Source organism: Papaver somniferum, chromosome 11 (assembly GCF_003573695.1).
Source record: "Papaver somniferum cultivar HN1 chromosome 11, ASM357369v1, whole genome shotgun sequence".
Classification (NCBI taxonomy): domain Eukaryota; kingdom Viridiplantae; phylum Streptophyta; class Magnoliopsida; order Ranunculales; family Papaveraceae; genus Papaver; species Papaver somniferum.
In genome coordinates this window covers 67,690,137-67,712,753 of record NC_039368.1, presented here as the reverse complement: position 1 = coordinate 67,712,753, position 22,617 = coordinate 67,690,137, and the positions used below count along the sequence as shown (strand labels likewise).

The following is a 22,617-nucleotide window of genomic DNA, read 5'->3' as shown; positions in this document are numbered from 1 at the left end:
ACGCCCGTTACAAGACAGTGTCATAAGGATGAGCGTCTAGTAAATACATGGAGTAATGGTGAAACGCTTTCCTTCAATTATGGAACATCAATTCCAGGCGTTACAAGTTACCACCTCCTCCCATTTACTCATCCATGTTCCATTTCTTACGAGACGAGAGTATGTTTCACTTCGACTTGTATAAATAGGTCTTACCTATTTCCACAGAACAACAAGTTCGGGTCAGGAGCATACAACACTCAGAAAACATTTGATAGCTTTCCATATGTTAGCTTTCCACTTTCTGATACAAGTCGTCAAACCACTACTCTTCCAGAATCAACTATCCTGGTCTCAACACTCTCTTCGCTTCCCTCCCAAAAACCAACCTTTCTCCTCCACTTTGTGACCGAAGCAAGTCTGGAACGGCCATTTCTTGGTTTAGGCCGGACTTGTACAAATTGTTCTCTCGAATCTAAAGTAGTCCCTTGCAGTATATTGTTTAGGGTTTAGACTTGTTTCTCACCCACATCACACGAAATTACCGAAACCAGCAGAAACTGTTTTCACCCCTCAAACACCGTGAAAGTCGCAATAGGCATCCCCAAAAAATCAGAAATCGTTGCTCTCCTCCGCAAAGAACCTCCTCCATAATATATTTTACTCTTAGCTCGACTAACAGTTTGGCCAGAAGCACGCTGATAATAACCCAAAAGAGCTACATGATTTCTCAAGCTCTTCATATTTCCCTTGCAATAAATCATAATGTCGTCAGCAAAAAACAAATGGGTGGGAGAGATACCTTTTCTTGAGACTATAGTGGGCCTAGCACCCTCACGAAAAAGCTTCGTGATATTTCTACTAAGAACATCCTCAATCAACACAAAAATCAGTGGAGATAGCGGATCCCCCTGACGAATCCCTCTATCTATACTGGAATAACCCTCCGGATTACCATTGACAAGCACAGAAATCCTAGCAGATTTTAAAATATTTGAGAATCCAATCACACCACCATTCCGAGAAAACATACCTTCTAAACACCTCCAAAATAAAACTCCAACTAATTGTATCTAATGCTTGTGTAATATCCAGCTTCAAACCAACATTTCCATCTTTCCGTTTGATTTGGATTTCATTCACCATCTCCGAAGCAAGGCTAATATTTTCATGGATATTTCTACCCTTCATAAAAGCAACCTGCTCCTCAGAAACAAGATTACCCAAAACACTACCAATCCGAGTAGCCAATATCTTAGTAAAAACTTTAAAGAAAAATTACTAATACCAATTGGTCTAAAATTATTAAGAGTATTAGCACCTCTTTTCTTAGGAAGCAGCAACATTAGGCTTGAATTAAATCCATGAGGAATGGTCTTATTCACCCAACAATAAAAAATAGCATTCACCATATCATGAATTATAACTTCCCAACAATGTCTCTAGAAAAAGCCAGCAAACCCATAAGGCCCTGGAGCACTATCCGCACCCAAAGAGAACACCGCTTCATAAATTTCTTCAAAAGAAGGAGTTTGATCTGTATGACCACTCTCCTCAATCGTAATACTCTCATGCTCCACATCAAAAAGAGAGTCCACAGGGACAGAAACATCTCCGTTGAATTTGTTTATAAAATAGTTCACCGCAAGATCTCTAATATGATCACAATCTGAAATAGTCACCCCATGATCATCCACAAGCTCCGAAATAGCATTACTACTCCTTAGAATCCTAATATTATTGTGAAAGAAACTAGTGTTACTTGCACCCTCAACCAACCACTGATTTTTAGATTTTTGCTTCAACATTGTAGCCAACTGCATACGAATGTTATTAACTTCAACTGACACTTCTTTCATCACATTATTTTTATGCAAATCAAAAGGGTTTTCATCAGCTATTCTTAAAGCATTCTGAAGCCTAAGTTGCGCTTGCTTCAATCTGACATAAACATTACCAAAAACCTGTTGATTCCATACCTTCATATAAGCCTTGAGCCTTTTTAATTTCTGAGCAAAAACATAAGTTGGATTCCCCTCCAAAGGAGCATTCCAACTATCCTGCACCATTCTCATGAAATATGGATGTGAAAACCACATCTTTTGAACACGGAAAGGAGACCTTTTTGGCCTAGTATTAACAAAAGTTTACCCGATGAGGGGAGAATGGTCGGAAACTTCCCTAGGAAGAGATTTACACCGCCAATTCTCAAAACGATTCAACCAAAACTCATTTATTACAGCCCGGTCTAACTTACTAATGATTCTTCTAACACCCGATTGTCTATTCGACCAAGTAAAATTGCAACCCAAGAATTCAGCTTCAAATAGATTATTATTATCTATCCAGTCGCTAAACTTATTAACCAAAGCTGTATTAGGACATGCACCACCCTTCTTTTCCTCATTACGAAGAACACAATTGAAATCGCCAATTACTAGCGAAGGAACCTTATCATCTTAGATGAATAGATATTGTTATCTAACAGCACGCACCATGCTAGTTTTGGGTAGTCATCACAATACTTATCATGTATATGTGTGATACTTGATATAACGGTGTAGGTAATTACTCAGTTTGAGTGGGTCAATTTTTATTAAATATTAGTGTTGTTTGTGTAGGGATTCTATTATAATGCTTTTTTTTATGGTGATCTTGGCTTGAGTGAGGATCACTTTAAATCACCGAGCGAGCGCCGTTGAAAGTTGTTGCGGTATGTTATTCTTCTCTCTTTTATAGAAACTTGCACACCTTGGACCTTTTCCTGTTTTCTTTTTGAAGTTCAAACCATGATACTGCTTATTTGTCTATTATAAAGAGAAGTCACGATGACGTTTCTTTTCGGTTCACTATTTAGGTGTATATGAGCTTCTCTTGTTTATATTAAAAATGAATAAGATGCTTGTTTCTGACTTATAGCCTTGTACATTTATATGTTGTATTGCTAAAAAAATTTATTACTCAAGATTTTGTGCTCAAGGTTTGGATTACTTTGTTATTAGTTAAGAAAATGATCAACTTTCCTTAAAGAATAGACTTAGTTCACGAGACAATACATTTCATTTTGATTTTCCAACACAATGTTACGAAGAAGACATGTAAATGAATTGTGGTACAATGAGCCTGTGGTGTAATGGTAGCACGACTGACTCCATGTCAGAAAATGTGTGTTCTATTCACGCCGGGTTCACTTATTTGTGTAACACTTTGGAGACAATTTGTGCTAGTTATTTCCATATTTTGAGACAACTTGAAAAAATTGCCTCCGGATTTGGAAATAATTTGGGCTAGTTGGCTTCGGGTTTTTTAGCAACTTGTACTTATATAGTTTCATTTTGATTTTCCAATTGCATTTGAAGTTATTCCTGGTAAAAATGGTAATAGATGGCGCTAGTTACTGAATGATTTGAAGGTATGGCCCTTGTAGAGACTGTCTTAGATTTTTCTAAAAACTCTACTTTGGTTTGAATCTAACTAACGTTCTTGGATGCTTCAAGTCTATAGATGAAGATCAGTGCCAATATACTTGAACGTCTCTTCCTGCACTCTATGGTTCCTAATAATTGTAGGTTCCATGTTCATTTTTTTAGTCTAAGCCTTTGTGCTAAATCGTTAAGTGATTGTATTAATTTTTTTTTCTCGATCAATGACGGGCATTAAAGTCATATGGTTTATCAATTTGTTTGACCTCAAAGAAATGGTTCCACTTACACAAGTAAGTTGACTCCGCTTTTGGATTAAACTTATGTCAGTTGGCACTACTTGTTGAAGTAAAATTGTGGATACCACTTTCCTAATACTTGGAAGCAGCTTGAGCTAGTTGGTCGCCAGATTCGGGAAAACCTGTGCTAGTTGCTTTTGCACTTGGAAGCAACTTGAACAAGTTGTCTTCATATTTGGGGGCAATTTGTGCTAGTTTCTCTCGCACTTAAAAGCAACTTGAGCTAGTTGGCTCCAAACTTGGAAACAACTGGATCAAGTTGGTTCCAGCTTTGGAGACAACTCGAGCAAGTTGCCTCCACTTCAGATCTTAGACTGGCTAGTTTACTACACTTCTGGAATATAACTTGAGCAACTTGTGGAAATAAAAAAATTCAACAGAAGTACTAAACATCCCAAACTCCTGTTGCCACTGCCTATCAATGATAAGCACGAAAGTGCAACGCATTTTCATCCATAAATAAATTAGTTAGGATTCACTTTATTACTAATAATCTTGTCTTAAGTCTTTTCAAGGAAATACGCTCTTGTTTAAAATGTTGCACGAAAATTGATTTTTACACTCGGAGGACACGTGTTATTGGGACTCTGAATGTTGGTTAAGGGACACTCAATTACTAAGGGGCACCTTCCTTACAATTTACACCCCCATAAGGCAAGTGCTAAAGGGACACCCATATAGGATTAGGGGGGGGGGGGTCATCTTCTCCATTTAAATTTGTATTTTGGCGGGAAGAATTTGTAGTGAAGTATCAGATTTAGGGTTTAATTTGAAGGCATGTTCGGGAAAGATTCAATCGTCGGATTCAGTTTTGTTGGACCTGTTAACACTAAACAGGGTTGGTATTGTCATTGTATTCGAAAGAATTTGGCTGGATATCCGTGTGAAGCGAAACAGAGTGTGGAAAAGATATCGAATTTCTGGAAGTAATTACAAGAGATCTTCTCGAGATTTTCTTTCTGTTTTCGTTGGAGAATGACTTATTCTTACCAAACAGGAATGGTAGGTGCGCTGGAATTGAGAAAATCAAGGAGTTATACGGATTTTGATAAAACAGGGAAGAAATATCTCCGGGTTTATGGTTGAATTTCTGGTGAGTTTTGCTTGGAAGTTAAGTGCAGTTAAGAGAATATATTCTCATAGGATTCGTTTCTTTCGAGTCTTTAGGATTGACAGATACAGTGACGAGTGGAAGAAAGAAAAGAAAGCACGAGATATTCGAAATTTTGTTGGATGAGTTTGTGGGGATTATGTGTTTGGAGCATGTGGAAATCTTCTTTGCTCAATCTGTTACGAGAAAACTGCGTGTTTGAAGTGTGCCAGTTGCAAGATAACACAAGAGAACACGTAAGAGAAGAAAAAAAGGAAAAAAATAATCCCGTGACTGTATTGAATTGAAGAGAGGATGATATGAAGTTATTGCGACAGATTTTTTCTCTGGTGAGGTATAAAAAGAGTCATGGAATTTCTTAGAAGGGATATGGAGTGACTGGGGAGAAGAAGAAAGGGTTGCAGAGCAGATTTTTCTGCTGCTGCAGAAAAGAAGAAGAACAGACTAAGCTTGTAGACTGTCGTTTTAGAACTGTCAATGTTTCTTCCAGAAACAACAGTTTTTCTGCGGCGAAACAAAACAATAGTTTTCTGTAACAGTTTTGTAACGCCTATACAGCGTTGCGAAACTCAGTTTTCTTATCTTTTCACCTCTTGTAAGCACTTTTGAGCAATAAAAATGAATTTTGAGCGTGTCTACAATATGAGGAGTTAAATCCCTACACTGGGACAACGGAACGAATTTCATACGTGGGTGAATTTATTTTATTCCTTTTATGACTTCTGCATTTATTTTAAGTTGATTTATGATTTGAATTAATTAGTTATTATTTTATTTGATGGGTCATGCTTGCTTAAATGTTTGATGTCCCAAGCTTACGATTTATAACTAATATTTTGAGAATCTACCTTGGAAAAAATAAGATTCCATATTTTTATTTATTGAGCTATAATTATTGAGAATAAATAATTGAACCTTATGTTATGAATTCGGTCGAATCCTAGTCTCATAACTCTCGCTTTTATTAAATCTTTAAATTTAATATTCACAAGTCTTAGAGTTCGAATCTTATTTACCAAAAATTAAAAATCTCATTAATTTTGGCGCCGCCAATGCAGACTTGTTTTTAGATTAATATTTAGGTTTATTTTTTATTTTGTACAGTATTTTCATTTCATTTTAGATTTTCTTTTTTCCTTTTTATGCGCTTCTTTTTGTATTTCTTTTCAGGGACTTTATAAGGATGATGACTTCTTCCGAGGAGACGTCACCTAAGATGACATTGGCAGAATATAAGCGTAGAAGTTCAAATCATCAGGCAACCTCATCAGAGATGACGCTTGATGAATACATGCATAGGCAACGGTATGGAGTTTTTGATCCACATGTGGTAAGTGAAAAATCGCCTCTAATGATATATGAGAAGTATTATAAACACACACCACTTATCTTGGAACAAAGATTGAGAATTCAGGAATGCAAAAAATTATATGATGATGATATGTCTTGTAGTGACTCTCTGGTCGAGACATAATTTGTAGATAACCATGTGGATGATTTGTCTAATTTATTAGAAGAATCTATCTCGCAAGATCTTTCACCTGACTTAGAGGTTGTTTCTAGACCCCTAGACTTCCGAAAGTTACCTAATATAGGGTTAGAATTATGTGCTTCAAAAAATTTGTTGGATTACTTTGCATCCAAATACCCAGAGGACGTCCCTGTTTCTGATACCATGCATGAGCCAATTGAAAATTTCCCAGTCCCAATAGTATCCCCATATTATGTTCTTTATGCACTTCCTTGTGAAGTAAACACCAGATTTGGGGGTAACTTTTTCTTTTTGATAGTTTCAGAGTCTCCGCGTTGTCATCACATAAATGTGAAGCTGTCATTTGTGAATATAATATTTTGGGTTGATCCCCAAATTTTCAGGCTGTTAATTTTTGGGGATCCGTTTCTGTACATATCCAGTAGGTAGTTTTTTTTTTTTTACATTTTCTTTAGTCTTTTTGCTTTTATTTGATTTTCATTGTTCTTTGTTATTACTATGTTTTGATGTTTGTTGCAGAGAATGATATTATTCTTGCGTCAATAAGGTGAAATCTTCAAATCTGAGTTCCATCTCCTCCTCTTTTCTACTTCTGCTCAATTTTTTCTCCTTCTTTTGGATTACGAGCTAGAGTTTTTTTGAAGATCTCTTTGAAGATTTAAAGGTATGTTATGTAATATATCTTTTTGTTGTTCTTGTTTGTTTTTTTTCAACTGAATCTGTGAAGATCGGGTCGTTTTGATTACGTTTTCACTTTATTGTTTCGTTTTTTGTTTGTTTTTTGCGTTTATTTTTGTTTTGGTTTGTTTTTTATGAATCTTGATTGTAATTATTCAATTTTTTGGTTAGATTATGATGTTTTTAACATATTTGAACTTTCAATTTGATTATCTTGTTGTTGTAAAATCGTGCTTGTTTATTTATCAAAATCGTGCTTGTTTGTTGTTTCAGGGGTATTATCCAACATTACATATGTTGCATACTGATACAAATTGCTTTTGATTTTGTTTTGTTCTTAGTTTTATCACTTGTTGTTGTTTGATTCATAAATATATATCTTCGATACTGAAATAAGACTCTCTCGATTATGTTATTTTGATAGATTCTTTACATACAATTATTTTTTAGTTCATAAATCAGCAGTACATATGTGGCATACTGATACAAACTGGTTTTTTTGGTCTAATCGTTGTGGTGTTTGATTAAGATTTTGATCTCCATGTTTGATTTCTTGATTATTTACTAGATCTAGATGAATAATCACGTTTTTGGTTCATTTCGTTATTAGATTTGATCATACTAGTTCCATTTTGTTGTTTTTAGATTTGTTTTTTTGTATGAAACAACAATACGTATATCCTGTATTGACAGAAACCTAGCTTATTTTGAATGAAGAAGAACAAGATGGTGCATCGTTATGATTTACGAGGAGAATATTTGTTTTCTGTTTCCAGGTATGCTTTCTAATCATCTTGTTTGATTATTTTGTTCGGTTTTTCTTCTTTTGATTTGTTTTTTTGATTGTATTCTGATAATCAAATCTATTTGATTGACGCTTTTATGGTTTTTAGGTTTGTTACAATTGTTTTTCGTGTATGAATTGACAGTACATATATGGCGTACTGATACAAAACTCTTCTAATTTTGTTTTATTTGAAGTTTTTCCAATTTTTTTGGTTCGATCCATGAGTATGTATGTATAATACTGATAGGAAGTGCTATTTGCTGTGTTTTTGCTCCTTTTTTAGTCTTACCCTTCAGTACTTATGTGAAATACTGTAATATGTCTTTCGATTCTCTTATTTTTCATAGATCTGTCACCTGTTGTTGTCATACTGTTGATTTGTAGTTCATGAATCTTCAGTACATATATCGCATACTGATAGGAAATGCTCCTTGTTATGTTTGATTCACTACGTATATGAAATACTGAAATAGATGCTCTTTGTTACGTTTGTTTCAGTACTGGAATTGGATATGGAGATGATCTGGAGCTGCAGTTCAGAACTTATTGCAAGAAATGACAGATTTTGAATGATAGGAACAGGAGTTGTTGTTGGTTCAGATTTGCAAGCTTGTGAAATTGGTGGTGGTCTTGATGAAGTTACAAATTGGTTGTGATGTGTGTTTGATAGAAGGTGTGCTGCAAATGGATTTGGAGGAACATAGAAGGTTGGGTTGCTGATGTAAACTGAAGATACAGATGAAATAGAGGAGGAATTGTAGGTGGTGATTACTGTGAACAAAATCAGTGGATGAGATGTTCGTCTCAATGGGTTTATGAAGATGGGAGTGCTGTTTAAACAGGGAAGAAGAACAAGTCTGTGTTGCAGCTGAATTGAAATGACAATGGTGTTGATGTAGCTGTTGCAGTTGTGGTTTAAGCTAAGAAGATTGTGATGCAGCAAGATAGAAGATTACTGAGAAGATGGAGCTGAAGGCAGTGGTGAATGGTTGACTGCAGAGGTGCTGGTGCTGCAATAAAGTAAAGTGAATTGAGGAGTACTCAGATTCCTAAGTAGTGTAGCAAATATGTACTCAAATTTGTAAACAGTGTAGCAGTTATGTACTCAAATCTATGGTCCTTTATATGTTTTAATTAAATTTGGACCTCCAGATAAATAAAATCTCGATTTGGTAGAAGTATGTTATTTCACACGTACTTAAACAGTGGGGTATATTAGTCATTTTCATATTTTCAAATAACTTTGGACCTTAGAATAAGAGTAAAATCTAGTTGGACCCTACTATAAATAACCTTATGGGCTTAGGACCAAACAAGAAATTTTCGGATATATCAACCTTTGCTACAATCGAAGAATTAGAAGCTTTAATTTTAGGACAGGCCCATTTTCTTCACGGCTTAAGAACAATACCTATAGTCTTAGTTATTATTCTTAGAAGAGTTCGTAAGTCAATTAAGTTGAGTTCTACATGCATCTTGATATGACCAGCGTAACTGTTAAAACTGTATTTTATCCAATTCATGATTTTTTTTTAAATTTTTTTTTTTTTTTGTGTATTTATATGATTATTATTTAGGTTCATTTGATTTTGATTATTTGTTGATGATTTGCAGGTTAATAACGACTGTGTCAACTGCAAAGGTGGAAATATAGAAATATAGGTAATAAACATTGATTAGGATTATCACTTTTGTATGTTCATTGAATTTGTATTGCAGCTGATATCATCAATTCGACAGAGTCCGTAAAATGGCTATATAATGCCTCAGATGCTAGCCCTTGGCGTGCAGGTTGCCATTTTTGTTTGTGGATGTTAGCTTTTATGTATATATATCGTGTTCGGGACCTTGATTTGAGGGTGAGAATCAAGATACGATGTGATTCTGGAAATTCGAGTGTGGTATGTGACTGCTGATGCATATTGCTTCAATATTAAGTCCTTGAGCCTCCTGATGAATTCAGATTTAAGTATGGTACGTTGTTATGGGAATGTGAATTTTGGTATTCAGAGAACTATTTTGGATTGAAGAATTTTTTTACATAATTGGCTCACTCACTTGGCGTTTCTTATTGTCCGAGTCTCTTCAAATTTGCGATAAAAAAAAATCTCGGTGTTTTAGTGCCAACTTATTTTAACGTTGTCGGCCATTGAAATACTCTTCCTTTGTAGTCATCCGTGTTCATCTCTACATGCTGCAGAGGTAGAGGGAGAAAATGCTGCTCCTAGCTGAAGTTGGTTATCATTTGTACATCTAAGGTTCATTTTATTGAAAGCATATGATGTTAGATGTATTAATGCTGACCCAATTCAAGCCAGGAAAACTATTACTTTTTGGTTCTACACGTAACAGTTAAGAAGAGTAAATTGTGGGTTGTTTGAGTTGGGTATAAACTGAAGGGAATAAGTAGTTTAATTAAGAGTACTGTATACATGATGATTCTATTTACTTATTCTCTGCTTTGAGTTATAACTTTGACAAGTTCATGTCATGTTGGTTATTTCAGGCTTTTCTATTTTTAAGATCGAATTAGTCGTGCAGTAGTAAAAGAAGAAATTGAGATGACACCATTCTTGATAGACAATGCACCATGTATGTTAATTAAAGAAATATAAAAAGTTCAGAGACGGAGCTGATGTTGTTACATATTGGGGCATAAGAAAGGGAAGTGATCTTACGGCAGTACATGCTCAGGGTACACTGAGTTTGTATTTTCAGGTTCTTTTCTTCTCTTGCATTAATAAACACTTGCCACAAAAGCTATGCCTTGAGTTTATTTATAATTAACAGTAGTTTTCTTCTTCTTAGTTCGTGCATGGTTTCACATAAATTTTTAAATCATTTAGTTGGAAAGTATTGTTTGGTTCAAAATTCCGTTATAATATCATTAGTAGGGATTTATAATGCAAAATAGAGTTTTTTAAAAAAAAAACTGAATGGAGGAGAAGCCTTGGCTATCTGTGCAAGAGCTTCAAATCTTAGGCCTTACTCTTCACTTTCCACTGAATTTCAGTTGAAGTTTCATCAGATTAAATTTCTCAAAGAGCTAAGCTTTCACAGCCGATATGTACCTACAGCCTGTAACAGTGCAAGGGCTGGCAGCTTAGCGCATACGCAGGTTACAAGAATGAGTTATGGATCAGTAGTAACATGTCCGGATGACTCAAGTGAGGGTGTTCGAGGTCAGGTTCAAGACATATTGAGAAAGCGACAATGCAAATGAGTAACAAAAAAGTTGATCCATGCAACAACACCAGTAGCGGTGCTGATAATGATAGCAGTAATAATGATAGTAGTAGTAAAAGTGATGAAAATTCTAGGGTCAACCATGGGAGGAAGAGTGATAACGGGGAGGGTTATTGTTTGAAACCGCTCTGAGTTAAGCATGTACGAGCATTACTAAACCTTGAGTTTCAATCACCAGTAGTGTTCACTTCAAAACAGGAATATATTGTTAAGGCATTCATCTCATAGTAGGCCCACACCATATTAGAAAAGTATTAAGCACTCACATTCAGTGTAGGAGATGCTCCAAGTGTTTCCATGTTCATTTGAGATTTAATTACAAATAGTAGCCTCATTTATCCCCGTCATTGTTTTCTATATATTGGCAAGATATTAATTATTAATTTGTGTGTAATGGTGTTAATGTGATTTTTGACCCTTCATTAAAACTAACCATTGTATCATGTTCGCATCATCATTTTAATCTATTGTGTTTTTGAATTTTTGGGTTGAATTTATTCTCATTAAATTCATGGGCACACTCTCCTTATCTCTGGCTATAACGATGTTGTGCCTATAGAGTTCATTAATGTCAATCACTTATGGTAAAGGTAACCACACATGACATTAGTTGAGGTCGAGGGAACGCACTACTGAAAAATGACTCATCTAGCTAGATGATCATGGACTCATGGTTGCAGCTTCGCGTTCAGTTTGCCTGGGCCCTTGGGTACGCCAACAGTTTAAGAGTACTATTTGCAAACTCGGAAATGGAAAATGTCTTCCTTGGACCAACCCAATGGAGAGATTGGTTGAAGCTGGTGTTAGAGGTGTATTGTGGGAGGTACCGGAAGTGGTACATGCTATACGCTCCCTTGGGCAAATACATTCAATGCCCGGTGTGTATAATTATATGGAAACAATATTAAACCAACAATCCCAATGTTTCTTGCACTAATACGATAAAACTCAAAATTTATCGTCGGACCACGTAATATTACCGATTTCTGGTGAAGGAGATCTACTTCGACCATTATTTAAGTTTCCTTATCTAATTAGATATCCTAATCATGACAATTCCCTAACCAAGACCTGATCAGATTTGTTTTCGGAATATCATAGCTAATTGTCATCTCTATACATATCATCTTAAACACATCTCTGGGATTGAACATACCCATTATCAACACAAAAATAAGGCGAAAATTTTTGATGGGAGCAAATACGGATGAGGGCGTGGGATGAATAGAAGATCGCCACTTGTCTCTCTCTTTTTTACCATTCTTAACTAATTTTACATTTTGACATTGTATACACCTTCCCCAAATCTAGTCATATCTTATTAGCTCTCCCATAAATATTAACTAACCTTAATTAGGATTTAAACTAATAATTACAGGAATCCAAACTTGTACATCCTCATTATATCGGGTGCACGTTACTACCATCTTGATTTGCTTAAATTAGGCAATCGGATACAAAAAAACAAACAAACAAATATTATGTATATATTTCTACCCTAAAATAAAACAATCGGATACACGTGATCTTAAGCTTTTGAAATCAAGTTTGTTGTAGTAATAGCTAAGTTTCTTAATTACTGATGCTACCAGTAAGTTTGATCTCTTTGATAACATTTGTTGATTTGGTATGGAGGATTACAACATTAAAATTTATGCTTCAGATTAATTTCCCTCTCCGCGGTTAATCAATCATACAATATTCAAAAACTCTACAAAGTGGTTATCTAAGGTCAGAAGATCATGAACTGTTTCATAATTAGATTTTGAAAGTAAGTGAGATCATGATACGAAATGGCTCGAGGTATCAATTAAGTTTTGGGAGAGACTGGAAAATTGAAATATTTAAGGAATCGCGTAATATTATATGCAGTATATTTTGTAATTTTCAAAGAGAAATAATAGGGAATTAAATTGGGAAAGAAAAACCACAAAATTAGGCTCGTGTAATTATCAAGTTAGACATTAATTAAGGTTAGTTAATATTTATGGAGTTATGGACGACTAATAAGATACAACTAGATTTGGGAAAGGGGTATACAATGTCAAAATGTAAAATTAGTTAAGAATGGTGAAAAAGGGAGAGACAGGTGGCGATCTTCTATTCATCCCTCACGCCCCATCCATATTTACCCCCATCAAAAAATTTCTTTTTACTTTTATTTTCTTGAAAGTTAATTTTTATTAATATGAGGTATGCATTCAGTCAATTATGTTATTTAAATTACTCTATTCAACATGGTTTGTCTATTTTAGGGGTGAAAATTTTGCCCGGCAGCACGAGGCCCAGTACCGTCCGCCCTGTCCCATGACAGCCCATGGTGACCATGGCCCTTTACGGGCTGGCCCGACCTATCCCATTTAAATAAGAGGGAGGGCACAGGCCACAAGTCAAATTTTCTTGCCCGGCCCAATATCCTCCTTATTATCCCGTCAATGTTACCCGCCATGTTAGCCCGCCAGTGTTATCTATTTACCTAGCCTAAGTGACTATTCTCATTTGTTTTATCCTAGAATATACTTGATACAGTCAACCCTCATAGTTCTCATATGTATTTCTTAACTTTTACTTCATAGGAGTCTAAATTTGTTAACCATATAGAAAAAATATTGAGCAAAATCTAAGGCAGTTTCCTTTTCTGATGATTCAATTCAGGAAAAATTATCGGAAGTTTGGTTTATCTTATTCCCATCTCAATTCTCGTATTTGATTATTAATTTAAGTAAAACTTGTGTATTATTACTACTTTCTTTTTATTTTTAATAATATATATTTTTTTGTAATATTCAAGGCCCTCCCGGCCCTACCCGCCCGAGCCCAAATTACAAAACAGGCTTAGGTAAGCCATGGGTACTAACTGTAGATAAATAACCCTGTCCGCCCGGCCCTTTTAATTTCATGGATAAGAGATGTTTCGGCCCGCCGTATACCGTCCCATTTAATAAATAGGCCGGGCTGCCCGGCCCGGCTTAATTTACACCCCTAGTCTATTTAATTTCAATCTCATATGTTTTAGGCCAACGTCAAATTTATTACCATCCGTTGGTACAAGCTTCCCAACAACTCTTCTTCAACCTAAAGAACTATGCAGTAACAATGAACAAGTAAGTACAATTTCGGAACGAGGAACAAGGAAGTAAGTAATTATAATTAAACCACTATTATGTTGCCATTAATAACATAGTTAGCATTGACAGGAAGTGATGCAATCGTCAAAATTACAATGTTTTAGCGGAGGATTGAAACAACAACCAAGAAGAGAGACATCGAGAGTAAAACTTTAATAATTAATCTTTTGTCACTACAATTATATGATGGAGAAACTAATATTACTCAGAAAATCAAGTAATGTTGTGTTTACTACAACAGGCAACATCCTTGGCACAAAAAGTACGTCGTGAAAGAGAGCAAAAAGAAAAAGTACATCAACCAAAAAGAGAGCCATCAAGAGTAAAATTCTAATTCATAACTAAAACAGTATAATTTTATATAAGAAATAATTTTGACTTAGAATATCAAGTAATTTCATGTTTAAAATTTAAAAAAGAGCCGATCCTTGGCTCAAAAAGTGCGTCGTGAAAGAGAGAAACAAGAATGAAAAGATAGGCATATTCGACAAATAGAAGAAGACAATGGTATTTTTATGAAACATGGTGTTTTTCCAACAACTCTTCTTCAAGCCGAACAATTATGCAGTAATGAGGAACAAGTAAGTAAAAAATTATAATAGAGAACAATTATGATATTTTTGTTATCCGTATATAAGATTATAACTAATTCAAGAGTGGTTTTTTTTATTTGGCAGTTTGATAAAAAGTTATCACGCAATGATAAGGAACGGAATCAGTTTGTAATTGAAAGAACTAAGGTACTATTTTATTAAGAATGTTTCCTGTTGACTTAATATAAACTAAACGTCCAACATAATAATTACTTTCAAATATTTCCTAATTCAATTACTTGAATTAACAGCAAAGGATGTAACGATCCCAACGAGAACGTCGCACTAGAGAATCAGAACAACCAAAAAGGGAACCATCAAGAGTAAGATTTCAAGAATTTTCTTTTTCATGATTACCTAATATTGAAGAAAAATAATGTTCACTTAGAATATTTCATGAAGTTTATATTTAAAAATGACAACAGGCAGCCTCAATTGATATCATCATATTATCTTAACAGTCGTAATTTAATCTAGTACACAATACCTTTAAATTTGAAGTACACAGTCCACTAAAACAAAACCAAGTCCACAGAACACGTAAACGACATCAATGGACGTAAACTTAGCACTACATAAGATGAAAGTATGAATAGAGAGTAATATATAAAATTGAAATCGAATATACAGTGCTATTAAAGGGCGGGACAAGGAAAAAAAAATCTCTTGTCGCAACACCAAGAAAATTCTTAAACTTCTCACCGTACAAACACAATATAAATGAGAAAGGACTCAAGTACATTAGGCTACGGAAGAACCTTAAAGAGGTCAAACGAAAAAAAATTTAAACCAACATCTAGATAACATAAGATATATTGTACTTAGCAGCATACCAAAATTCTAACAAGAATCAAGTCCTGATCATGCTTTAAATTGTAAAAGAAAGAATATTTATTCCTCAACTCTATTACAAAACCCAAAATCCAAAAAAAACTGCACCCGAAAATCAACACCGTTTAAGTAAATAGCACACACAACATAATACACTTAAAACATGAAAAAAAAAACTCAATTAACATCCCAAGAATTCTGCAATCAGTTAAAAAATAGTCGAATACAATGGTAATTTCGTTTTAGACTAACAATGTATATGAAGGCCACAAGCTAGCAATGCACAAATAGAAAAACATAGGACAAACAGATGAAGGCTTATATTAAGAACAAAACAGTTTAGGAAATAATAGTTATCTCCCGTAATACACTGCCCACTATGAATCCAATTATGGAGGACGTTCAAAACTTCCTGTTCCAATTTCCTGAAGCAGTAACTTCAGACTCGCGTACTAACAGGGTCATCTCGCTGGTTGGTCTTGTTGCTCTGAGGAACAAACGATACAGGTATTTATATTGGCAGTTCACTGAGCAATCCTATTTTTCTCCTCTTTCATGTAGTTTTTGATTATCATGATCATCTTAGGATATGTCAAGATGATTGAAACACTTGTTTCTGATCCTAGCACCTCTAATCAGAGTCATGCTGAGAAAATCTCGTTTGCTGATAAAGTTAAGAAGAAGGTAACCCTAAACCCAACCTATATTGATATCTCAACGTTACCTAACCCTACTTTGGTTTCCTGCTTTAAAGATACCTAATGATTTCTTTCAAGAAGGGTGTAAACCTTTCCAACACAGTTTTATTGCTAGGTTGGATCCTACGGGATTAGAATTTTTTGAAGTTAAAAAAACCCTAGAAGATCAATGGAAACTTGGGAATAATTGTAAGTTTGTGCCGATGACTAAGGGTTTCTTCATCATCACGTTATCTAATGAAGCTGATAAGGAGAAGTTACATTCAACAAAGTGGTACGTTAAACAACAAGTTTTGAAACTGATTGATTGGTATCCAGGATTCAATTCGGAGAAGCAAAGAACCTACCATGCAGCTGTTTGGGTTCGTTTTCCAGGTCTTCATATTGAGTTATGGACTGAGAACTCATTGCTTTCAATGGGTAAAATTCTGGGATCTCCAATTGTGGTTGATCAAAGAAACCTAAATCTAGAGTATGGTCACTTTGCAGCTGTTTTGGTGGATATTGACTTTGCTAAACATATCCCTGAACGTATTTCTTTAACTGCTGGTGGTAGGAAGTTTTGGCAATATCATGATACACCGAATGCTCCTAAATTTTGTTGTGCTTGCAACATTATTGGTTATGTTGATTGATGAGTGTAGAAGAAGGCTACAAACAAATCTGCTGGCAAGGAAACTAAGATTGTTTCCACGAAAAAAACTTCAAAACAAGTCTGGCAGGTTAAACGTAACAATAATGAGGCTGCAACTTTGGAGAAAGCTCAGGCTAACCAAGGTAACGCTGTTAAACCTGATGAGGAAAAACTAAAGTCTTTGAATATGGAATCTAAGAAGGATAGCATAATTGATGCTTCAGTTAGAGGCAGAACTTGAGTGCTCTGAAATTGAATTTCGTGAAGCACAGCTCAAGTTGATTAGATGCAAAAATGCAATTGATGCACAGGAAGATCTTGCTACACGTAAAAAATCTTCTCATGCAGGCCATGCAAATGTTGCGACCAAGCCAATATCTGTGTCCAAGCAAAACACTGAATCCAAACTTATCACGGATTTGGATGGAGATTATGTTTGCAAGAAAAATACTGAAATTCAGTACGTGATCAAGACAATATCCGTGTCCAAGCAACACATATAATCCAAACTTATCACGGATCTGGATGTTGATTCCATTTGCAAGACAAATATTTGCTTGGAAAAAAAATTCGTTACTTTGGAAGCCAAGTCCATAGCTGATTTAGATCGCATGTCTGATTCAGAAATGGTTGCGGGTACTTCTAAAGAAGATTGGACGCCAGTTAAGGGTAAAAACTTTCCCATTAAATTTACTTTTAAACCTTTTATGACGCCTTTGGTGGATGATCTATTGAGAACAGAAGTAGTTGTTAATAATAACCAGTTTGACATCCTAGCATATGAGTTAGGCCTTGCTACTGATATTAGTGGGGATATGGAGAAAGAATAGGAAAAAGATGTAGAAGATTCAACTGACTCCGATGTTAATATTGGTTCAAAAAAGTAGACTGAAGTTGATGCAAATATTCTAGCAAGGAATGACGCTAGGAAGGTGGCCAAGAAAGCTGTAAAAACATGGGTAGGCGTTCTTTGCAATTTGATGCTAGCTTGGAATCATCTTCCAATAAGGATTCCAAGTCCAATGAGGTAACTCCTAGCCGTGACACTGAACATAACAAGGAAACACAAATTGGATTAGAGGATACCGTTTTTGATATGAATGATATTTTTTCGATGGAGGAATTAGAGGAGGCAAGCAAAATTCAGAATGATGAAGTGTGTGCTAACTTCATTAGAAATCCATCCTATATAAAGGAGTATTTTAAGGAAAAATAGGAGTTGTTGGAGAGAGTCTCTAAGAAAAAACCTTAAACTCCTATTAAGCTTATTCCTGGTGGTAATTACGCTTCAGATGAAGATGAATATGATGATATTTATGATGATGAGTCTAATGATTTTTATGGACACCCTGATGTTTTGGCGGATATCCTTGCTGGTCTCCATCCTAAGAAGATGAATTTTAAGATGGGAAAGGGGCGAAAACGTTTTTAAGTTCCTATTCTTCTTCTTTTTGTTAGTTATTTGTGTTTAAGAGCTTATCGTAAGCTTTTAGTGCAATTTGCTGTTATTTTTTCACCCCTTTGGTTTATGGGGGTGGGGGAACTTGAGACCTCATTGTAATTCTTTCTTGTAATTACGTTTTTTTGCTTTAATAAACCATTGGATTTAGGGTAAAAAAAAACACTGAGCAATCCTAATTATTTCCCCTAAAGATAACAGTTAAGAGAAGATATTCCATATTTCAAATACTAAACTGAGCAATCCTTTGTAAAACGAGGATGTATTTCTATATGGATATGTAGTAATAGGTTTTACCTCATCAACCAACTTTTGCAGGCTCCTTAAAAAATCCGCAAGATGCATTTTCCTAGTAGACAGTTCTCCTCTTCTTGAGAAATCTCCTATAAAGAGCTGTAGCACTATTTATATTTACAATGACAAACCTGTGCTCCCAAAAAAAATCCATCAAGATATATAAGTCAAACAATTTAACTCATCCAGTGATAACCAAAATTAAATTATAGGCATCATTATCTGGGTACAGTATTAGTTAATACAGAATTGTAAGATAATAAACTTACTAGGTTTATCTTATCTAATGGCATAATATTACAATATGATTAGTTCGGCTCAAGAAACTTGGTTTAACCTATGTCTTATCTACTTATAAAACATCACAACATAAAATAATGGGGAAGTTAAAGCATGTTACGTATATGTTGTTTTACTCTACATATGGTATGCATAACAGTTCAACATTCATGTTAAATACTACAATACATACACAGTCAACTGAATTCTTTGCGATTTAAATTTCTTACTTTTCTTCCGCTTTCTCGCAAAATTCTAAGGAGTTGTTTTTGTCCATCGTCGCCTAATCCCCAGTTGCAACCTAACTACCTGAAAACCTTTAGTATCTACAGTTGTATTATAGTTGAACAATAAACTTCAAACTACACTACCAATTCAATATTAAATGAACAAAATCAGTAAATGAAGCAAAATACTATGAAATTGAACTAAAACAAGTAAACTAGTAAATCTATCTTTACTGATTTCTTAACACCAACAAAAGCAGTTGATTTTGTTGTTTCCTAACACATACAACATTAAATCAAAGAAAATTAGTATGAATTCAACGGAAATCAGTAATGGTATGAAAAAACTAAATCTAATTGAAACCTAAATCTATTTGAAGATAAATCATGTACGAAGCTCTAAAAATTGAAACCAAATGAAAAATAAACTGAATTGAGAAACAAAATCGTTGTTTACCTTCAATTTGATCTTTTCAAAATGTTCTTGTTGAAGATCCACTGTAAACTGATTCCTGGAACCTAATTTTCTCGTTTTTTTTGTGTGTTCCAGTCAGATTTGATCTTCTAGATCGTGTAATAGTATTAATCTACTGATTTATGATTGATTTGGTGTTTGATTTCGACGCTTTAGTCGGTTTTGCTTCAGTTTTTTCTGTTGTTTCGATTTGTTTTGGGTTTCCGCTTGGGGAGAGAGAAGAAGAGAGAGAGAGATGGGGGAAGATAAATGAAAATAACAGGTGAAGTGAAAGAATAATTATTTTTAAGAGAGGTTATTTTGGTAATCTAATAATTCAAGTTTTGGGTTTCTAGAAGGTTAGGGGTATATTTTAAGTTGGTAAGGGTATATTTCAATGGGCCCCATAGTAGGGGTATATATATATATAATGTGCCCATGGTATTAAGGTTGAATACCGTGCCGACCCTCTAAATAGCAGTTACAGATATTAACTGCCGGCAAGATCTTCAACCGAAGAAGGTAACGACTAACCCTAAATATGAAAAGTCGGCAAGATCGTGGAACAAACACCTTGCCGGATAAATAACTGCAAATTCACAAATTCAGTTTTTCTGCCCTAATTTGACATGCAAACATAAAATTGAAGTACTGGAGTGAGTTTAAGTAGGCCCTTACTTTCTCAATTGCACCATTTCTTCGGTTTCAGCGGTATTGATTTCTTATTTTTCAACGGGATTTTTACTCCGTTTCTGTTGAACTAAATTTGCAATTACAGGATTATCTCGATTAGGTTTTCTATTTGTTTGTTTCATACGAGTAGCCTTCGACGGCTCCATGTTTGAAGATTAATCGACAATCGATTTTTGGAAGGGACGATTACGACGAATTAATCGACGAGTTTTCGATGGTGGGGGATGAAGATGACGGTATGGTAGAGGAGAAGATGAAATGAAAATGATAACTGATTAGAATACTAAGAATTATAATGGGAAAGGGTAATTTTATAACTTCACCCATTAGGATACCCCCTAGCCCTTAGAAAGAGTCCACTTAAATTTGGGTATACCCCAATCTCGCCAGGTTACTTAGAGCAGTTCCTATGGGATGAACAAACTCACAGTTTGTTCATTTTGCTCCCACTATGGCATGAACAAACATGAAAAATGGATGTCCAAATCATCAAATCTGTTGCTTTGAACATTGAGTCGGAACATCCAGCGCACGTCTGTGTTAATGACGAGCGGCATTGCTATCTACGCTGGCGACAGAAGAAATAACGCCATCTTTATAATTTCCAATGCGCGTTTTCACTTATAACGCCAGTGTCCATATCAATAACGCCAGAGTCAGTCCCAATGGCGCTAACGGCATAATATAAACGGCTGAAAAATCTTGTAATCCAATGGCTATATTTTTTGAATTTTATAAATACTCCTCATTCCAACTCTAAATTCACGCATTCTACACATTCTTCTTCTCTTCACTATCAATTCTTGGTTGAACATGTCTCGGCCCCGGTTAGTTCGGCGAGTTTTGTATGCTAAAGAAGAAGATGAATCTATTTGCAGAAACTATGTTTTTTTATCTACTCAGCTTGCTTCGGCAAACTATCCATGGGTAAATTTCTGGGCGGTTATTCACGATGGGTTCTGCAGTGACACTCGTAATCCGAGTCGTCGTTCTATATGCGACATAGAATATCGTTTTAGTACAATTAAGAAAGAAGTAAGTGAGTTTGTAGCTTTAACCATACAAGTAAATCGATATCGACTGAGAAGTGAAACTGATGCTGAGATGGTAACAAGATCTCTGGTTGAATGGCGAAGATGGAAAAATATGGCTGTTCCTTTCGAAAAATGTTTTGAAATCCTTAAGGTGTTGAACAGTTCCAACCCCTTCTTTGTAGCTGTTGTTCCACCTAGTACTTCTTCTCATTAGTGAAGCATGTAATGTAGTCCGTCGTAATTTAGTGAAGCCAATGTAAAACGCTTACTTTTAAACATATGTAATTTTATTTAATTAAGACTGTCGTACTTTTAAAACTAAAACTACAAATGTAGCAGAATTAAAAATTACATTACATTAATTTCTCTAGTGTCGCTCATCTCTAGCTCCCTCAATGTTATTTTATGGATCCAATAATTCAGAAAGTCATGGGGATAAACATGGGAAATCAGCCAAAGCCAACATAGTATGTAAATTTCCAAATGTTGATAGACCTGATAGACCTGGCTGAACAAAGTTAGGCGATTGGAAAGCACTCTGTGTACTCGGTCCTCCAAGCATATAAGAGGTTTGTTGTTGTGGTGGTGTTGGTGTGCAGCATTCATTCGAGTTGTAGGGCACATTTGGGTTGTAGGGCGAGGATGAAGATGCAATGCGCCTAGGTTCAAGCCGATATGACTGAGGTTGAGATACAGGCACGATTTGTGGTGCCACATTGTGATGTATTTCTCGCACCACCGTTTCTTCACTTTCTTGCCATGATCTGTCGGTTTCTTCACTTTCGTGCAATGATCTGTTGCTCCTGGTGGAATTGGAAGAATGTGACCGCCGCCCATCATCATTTGCAGTTGGAGTTGGAGATGGAGTCAATCCAAACATTGTGTTCGTCTGCCATTTTCGTAGTTGTTCCAAGTGCATCACCTCTACTTGCCGATTCCGCCAATGCAAATCGTTGAGTCGAATCCGCAACTCTTCCTCACTGGCAGTGACATTGTCGTAAGGATAATCACGGTCCATACCTTGGGAAACAATGTGGATCATGGTTGGCTCACCTTGTGAGGTAATACTTTGAAGCTCCCAACAAATTTCGGGCATATTTGACGAGGATGATGAAGAACTTGCACCCGTCCTGGGATAAGTCATAAAGCTTGGCTCTTCTGGAGGTGGTTGGCTAGGAACGATATTTGGATTATGAGACATGTCAGATAACCCCGGGAAATCAACCCCATAGACGTGCATGTTTTGTGTCCCAATCACAGGCTTCGTAATTGACTGGTA

General features: G+C 35.5%; 1 protein-coding gene across 1 annotated transcript; it reads right to left on the bottom strand.

Moving 5' to 3' along the window:
- Positions 1 to 545: 545 nt before the first annotated feature.
- LOC113324511 lies at positions 546 to 2,048 on the bottom strand. Its single transcript, XM_026572834.1, has 3 exons — positions 1,441 to 2,048; positions 1,013 to 1,210; positions 546 to 912 (listed from the first exon to the last, which is right to left on the bottom strand). Exons 1-3 carry the CDS (start codon positions 2,046 to 2,048, stop codon positions 546 to 548), a joined length of 1,173 nt encoding a protein of 390 aa, XP_026428619.1.
- Between the last annotated feature and the right edge of the window lie 20,569 nt (positions 2,049 to 22,617).